At 47.3% G+C, this 6000-nt stretch overlaps 1 protein-coding gene across 1 annotated transcript in view; it reads left to right on the forward strand.

Moving 5' to 3' along the window:
- Window positions 1–4340: 4340 nt before the first annotated feature.
- The window catches only part of DNMT1 (DNA methyltransferase 1), a 38798-nt gene continuing 37138 nt past the window's right edge, over window positions 4341–6000 (forward strand). Inside the window, 1 exon segment of the mRNA XM_006905895.3 lies at window positions 4341–4499. Coding sequence (XP_006905957.1) covers window positions 4420–4499 — 80 coding nt within the window. The 5' untranslated portion in view covers window positions 4341–4419.

Here is a 6000-nt window from a genome sequence, read left to right on the forward strand (position 1 = left end):
CTTTCTGCCTGGACCTGGGGTGAGAGTGGCAAAGTATCCCTGTTAAACCCTTGAATGCTGCTGTCACCAACTGGGGCCTCTGTTGGCCCTGGCATCAGGCAAGAGCTCAGTGGCCCTGACTAATTCAGGCTGTGGTGTGACTCAGAGCTGGCCTTCTGAATGACCATGGCTCAGGACACGTGGCCACCCCTCCACTAGCCCCAGTGCTTTGGGCTGCCTGGACTTTGGTTAAGCTGAGACTGGCCTCTCCTGGCCTCTGTGTTCTCTATCCTGGCCTGTGGAGTGTGGCCTTTGAGCTGGAGGCTGGAATATAGCCTGGGAAGCAGGGAGCGGGGGCCTGTCAAGTCTTTTCTCGTGAGAGATTTGTGAACACTATCCCACAGACTAAGAGGTGGAGGTGGAATGAGTGCCCAAGAGAGATGAGCCTGGTTTCTTCTCGAAATTCGTCCCTTTGCTCAGGGGATGAGCCTATTTCTAGGTGGGGAAGGGGGTCTCTGGTGATCCAATCAGTCACTGGAGGCTCCCAAAGCTGTAAGTATTCTTTCCCGCATTGATTTGGCTGGCGTTTCTTGTGGTCACCTGACCACTAAAACCACTAAAAACTCTCTGGAATGAAGCAAGTGACTCAGGGTACCTGGCTTTGCAACCTGAGCTGGTTTGGGCCTCAATTTCCCTGTTGGTAAAATGGAAATTACAACGTCGTGGGGAGAAAACAGCTTCATACTTACCAACATTTGTCTTCACTCTATCAGGCACCTCTCATGTGCTGCCTCCCACATCCTATATATTAATTCAACTGATATTTGGGTTCCTATGAAGTGAGCCCTTGGAGCTTCAGCTGTGAAGGAGGCAGATCAGAAATTTGCCCTCTGGAGCTCATAGCCTCTGCAGGGATCAGCACTGTAAAGCTCACGGGCTAAATCCTGCCTGCCATCCGTTTTGGTAAATAAAGTTTTATTGAACACAGCCATATCTATTCATTTCTGTATTTAGAGCTGTTTTCATGCTATAATGGCAGTGTTGAGTAGCTGCAACAGACCCATAAAACCTCAAATATTTACTTTGTTTTACAGAAGAATTTGCTGATCCCTGCTCTGTTCTAGTGGAACAGACGGACCACAACAGATGTAAACAAGAGCATCTCTGACAGTGGTAAATGCTCCCAATGAACATAGTAATAGAAAAGAGTGTTGGGGGGAGGGGTGACAAGGGGTCACTTCCAGGTGGTCAGGGGAAATTGGGTAGCAGCACACTTGGAGCACTGTGAATCGCCCAGAAGTGTGGCCTGGGCAGAAGTGGCAGCAAAGGAAAAGGCCCTGGGGCCCAAAAGAGCTTGAAAGACTGAAAATGGGTCAACGAGGCTGGAGCTCAGTGAGAGGGGGGAATGAGATGCATCCAGGCAAGACCCTGTTAATGGAGTAAAATGCTTAGATTTTTAGTTCAAGGGAAATGAAAAGTTTTAGTGAAGAAAAGGAAAATGGTATGTTCTAATTTTCTTTTTTTTTTACTCTGGATGCAGCGGTCTGGGAGATCAGAGAGGAGGCTGCTACAGTAGTCCAGGTGAGTAATGATGACAGTCCCTGCTGAGGTAGTAGCAGAGTGGATAAGCAGAAAGACCTGGGTTGTATTTAGGAAGAAGAACCAACAGATTCCTCATGCCTCGTATGTGAGGGGAGAAGAGGAATTAGAGGTGGTGCCTGGCTTTTTTCTGCTGAGCAACTTGAGAGCAGATCCAGCAGGACTGGAAGCCCAGCTTCAGCACCAACTTGCCAGGGGCCCTTGGGCAAATCTTTATGTCCCTGAGACCTTGCCCATCTGTAAAATGGGTCAGTTATCTCTTGGAAAGGGATTATAAAGGTAATGCACCTGAGGGGCAGCCTCCAATAAATACAGTGCTCTCCCATGAGCTGAGGCCCCTGAACAGCAGGTCTGTTCATCTGTCTCTCCACCCTCCCCTGTCCCATGAGTACCCCTTTTCCTAAGGTGGGTTAGGGGCCCAGATGCTGACAGGTGTGGGGCTTGAGCCTCACTCTGGCCCAACTGTCTTTTATCTGCTACACCTTTCTGCCCCGGCCCTCAATCCAGTTCCTCCAATGCTGTCTCTTTGGCTTCCCAGGGCCTGGCAGTTGGCCAGCCCTGGGATCATTGTTTAATATTCGAGCTGTGGAGCTAAAGACACCTGGATTCATGATCCCTGCTGCTTACTGAGTCTATGATCTTGGGTAAGCAGCAACTGAGTCAGGCTCCTTTGTAGAAAATATCCTAGGCCACGACAAATGGGGTCCTGATGTCTACTTTAATGCTTGTTAAGGATTAAATTAAATAACTCCTCTAAAGAGCCTGGATACATAAGTGCTGATTAAATATTAAATTAGTAGCTATTAACTTTAGTATCATTAATATTTCAGTCCTCCTGGATCCTGCCATGTGTGGGTAACCCATAGCAACCAGAGGATCTGAGGTCCAGGCCAACCCCTCCCCATCAGCTGCTGGGGAACCTAGTTTATATATACATTTCCAAACACATTCACCGGTAAATTTAATACAAAAAAAAAGTAAAAATATACCATAATTTGTAACTTTGGTGCTTTTTCGTTGTGGTGGCAGGTTTTTTTTTTTTTCTTTAAACTCCGCTCTACCTTATTAATGGTTTATCTTTTTATTGTGGTAAAAAACACATAGCATTTACCATCTTAGCCATTTTTAAATGTACAGTAGTGTTAACTACATGCAATTTGTTGTGCAACAGATCACTTTTTCATCTTGTAAAACAAACTATTTCTGTTGAACAACTTCCCTTTCCCTTCCTTTTCTCCCACCTGCTAGCCCCTGATAACTACCATCATTTTTCCTGATACTCCAAATAAGTGAAATCAAGCAATGTTTGTATTTTTGTGACTGGCTTATTTCATTTAGTATAATGACCTCAAGATTCATCCAGGTTGTTGCAAAAGGCAGGATTTCCTTTTTTAAGGCTGAATAATGTTCCATTATATGTCTATGCCACATTATCTATTCACCTACTCATGGACGTTTGAGTTGCTTCCACCTCTTGGCTATTGTGAATAATGCTGCAATGAAACTGGGTATGCAAATATCTCTTTGAGATCCTGTTTTCAATTCTTCTGAATATATACCCAGAAGTGGAAATACTGGATCATATGGTAGTTCTATTTTTATCTTTTTGAGGAACCTCTACATTTTTCTATTGCAGCTGCACCATTTCACATCCCCACCAACAGTGTACATGGATTCCAATCTTCACATCCTTGCTGAACTTCATATTTTTTTGGATAATGGCCATCCTAATGGGTATCAGATATTGTAGTTTTGATTTGTAGTTCCCTGATGTTGAGCATATTTTCATGCTTGTTGGCCATTTGCGTATCTTTAGGGAAATGCAAAATCAAATCCTTTGCTCATTTTTTAATCGGGTTATGTCTGAGTTGTAGTTCTTTATATATTTTGGATGTTAACTCTATCGCATATATGGTTTGCAAATATTTTTTCCCATTCTTTTGGTTGCCTTTTCACTTTGTTGATTGATTCCATTGCTGTGCATAAGTTAAGTTTGATGTAGTCTCATTTGTCTGTCATAGCTTTTGTTGTGCTTTGGTGTTATATCAAAGAAATCATCGCTAAGTTCAATGTCGCGAACCTGTCATCCCACGTTTTTTTCTAGGAGTTCTATAGTTTTGGGTCTCACGTTTAGGTTTTTAATCCACTTTGTTAATTTTTATTTGTGGTGTAAGGTAAGGGTCCAACTTCATTTTTTTGCATGAGGATATCGGGTTTCCTAGCACAATTTGTTGATTATCCTTTTCCCCAAGCCCTGTAGTGCTTTTATAAACACGCAGGTTGTATAAGTGACCTGGCCTCCCTACACTGTCAGAGCCTTAGTTCTAGCTATACATTTTGTGCATCCTGAAGATTTTCTGGAGTAAGTGCTATTAACCTGTTTTTACAAATGAGGAAACTGAGGCTGGGTCCAAATGACACGACCAAGGTCGTTATAATGAGCAAATAGGTGGAGGTGGAATTGGAATTAGGAACTTGAACTCGAGAGCCCACACGCTGGAACCCCGTAGGGATGCTCTGCGTTTAATCCCCAGCATGCTAGAAAGAAAGAATGAATGACTGTTTCAGGCAAGGATCCCAGCAACCGGTGGAGCTTGGACAAGCCCATTGCTCCTCATGGGGGTGCTTGCCTGCCTCGCACATGCGCACTCCCTGAGCAGGCCGACTCCACTCTGTCTGCCCACACATGGTTTGGGCTGTCTCAGCATGGTACGTCCCGCCTTCCCCCATGCCTGGGCTGGGATGGTATGCTCCACCTCTGCTCACCGCCCCTCCCCTTCGGTTTCCGCGCGAAAAGCCAGAGCTGCCTGTGCTGCCGACGCCTCTGCTGCAGCCTCCGAAATGCCTGCCCGCACAGCCCCGGCCCGGGTACCCGCGCTGGCCTCCCGGGCCATCTCACTGCCCGACGATGTCCGCAGGCGGTAGGTGCCGCAGGGGACAGCGAACTCGGTGGGGTAGCATGGTGCTGGGGGTGGGGGGTTGCTTCTCTGGGTAGCCCTTGGCTGCCGCTGACAGACGGGCGCGCATGCGTGGGATGGCGCGGTGGCGGTTGGCGCGGGTGGGGTGGGACTTCCGGTCGCGCGCACCCTGGGCCGTTTGGCGCCAAAATGGGCCAAGGCCCCTCACAGCTCCCTTGTGACTAGAAACTTGGGGTCTTCTCTAACCTCAAAGTAGAGCAAGCTCAGAGTTCATTTTAGGGATCTTCCCAGAACAGCTGCGGGCCCGGCTTCTGCCGCCAGCCTGGTCGCACAGGAAGTGGGCAGCCTGAGGCCTTAGGACACCCCTCGGCCTGGCACTTAGACCTCCACTTCCGGTGCCCAGCCTGCTCTGGGAGGTGGGGGCAGAATGCTGGGCCTGCCTGGTCCCCGGGGGTGTTTCAGGGGACCCCCTCGGCATCCCCGTGCTAACATCCCAATGGCGGCCACCAGAGACAGGCGCTGCCAATTCAGGTTTGCAAGTTCTCTCTTCTTTGGGAGACTCCCACCATCATCTCTGACTGCTGGGGAAGTCTCATTCTGGAAGAAGCTCTTACCATACAGCGAAGGCCAGGGCAGCATGAAGGCTGAAGGGGCTTGTGTAGTAAATTTGCATCTGTGAGCCTTAGGTATCAAGGAAGCCTTGCTAGGAAGAACTGGCTGCAGTTTCCAGCATGTGTGTCTAGAGGAGAGTGAGGTGCAGTGGCTAATGGGGACTGGCTATAGTAATTCTGTGCACATGGGTAGGTGGCAAGACCATTGAGCCCCTGCTTCTTGTTCAGGAAGGGCACTAATTTCACTCCTGAAAACTGGCACACCTCACTTGGAACAGGAGTCACAGGACCCTTGACTCTGGATGCTTCCAATTGGAAGTAAACCTGACTTTGCCATTTCTGTCTGCTTGTTTCTCATGATTGTGCCAGGCCAGTTCTGATTTGGGCCTCTGGGGGTGGAGAGTGTGTGTGTTGTGGGTATTTGGGTCTCCTTACCAGGTACTTAAGGTTCCAACCATTTTTAAGCACAGTTAGAGGAGGTGCGCTGTTGAATCTGTATCTCTCTCCCCACAAATATAATGTGGCTTAAAGTAGAAATGGAATCATGAGAGTCCCTGGTTTCGCGTTAGACCCAATACAGAAACGTCGGGGCCCACCCTTTACTCTGATGGTAAGAACTCTACCTCCACTGGCTTATGACCTTGGGCAAGTGTCATAAAGAAGCTACGGCTGTAGACTAGCATTATGAACATGCATTGTAAAGTGGTATTGGAGTAAAGAAGAGAGAATATGTCTGACATAAAGGCCCAAGTGTTAGCATTGTATTGGCTAATATACCTTGCTTTTTTCAATTCTGCTTGCCAGTCACTAATTGTATAAAATACTTTTCATTTAATCCTTAAGAATTCTTAAGAGGGGTGCCACAAGTGTTCACTGTGAGGAACTAAAGATTC

Source organism: Pteropus alecto, unplaced genomic scaffold, assembly GCF_000325575.1.
Source record: "Pteropus alecto unplaced genomic scaffold, ASM32557v1 scaffold761, whole genome shotgun sequence".
Classification (NCBI taxonomy): domain Eukaryota; kingdom Metazoa; phylum Chordata; class Mammalia; order Chiroptera; family Pteropodidae; genus Pteropus; species Pteropus alecto.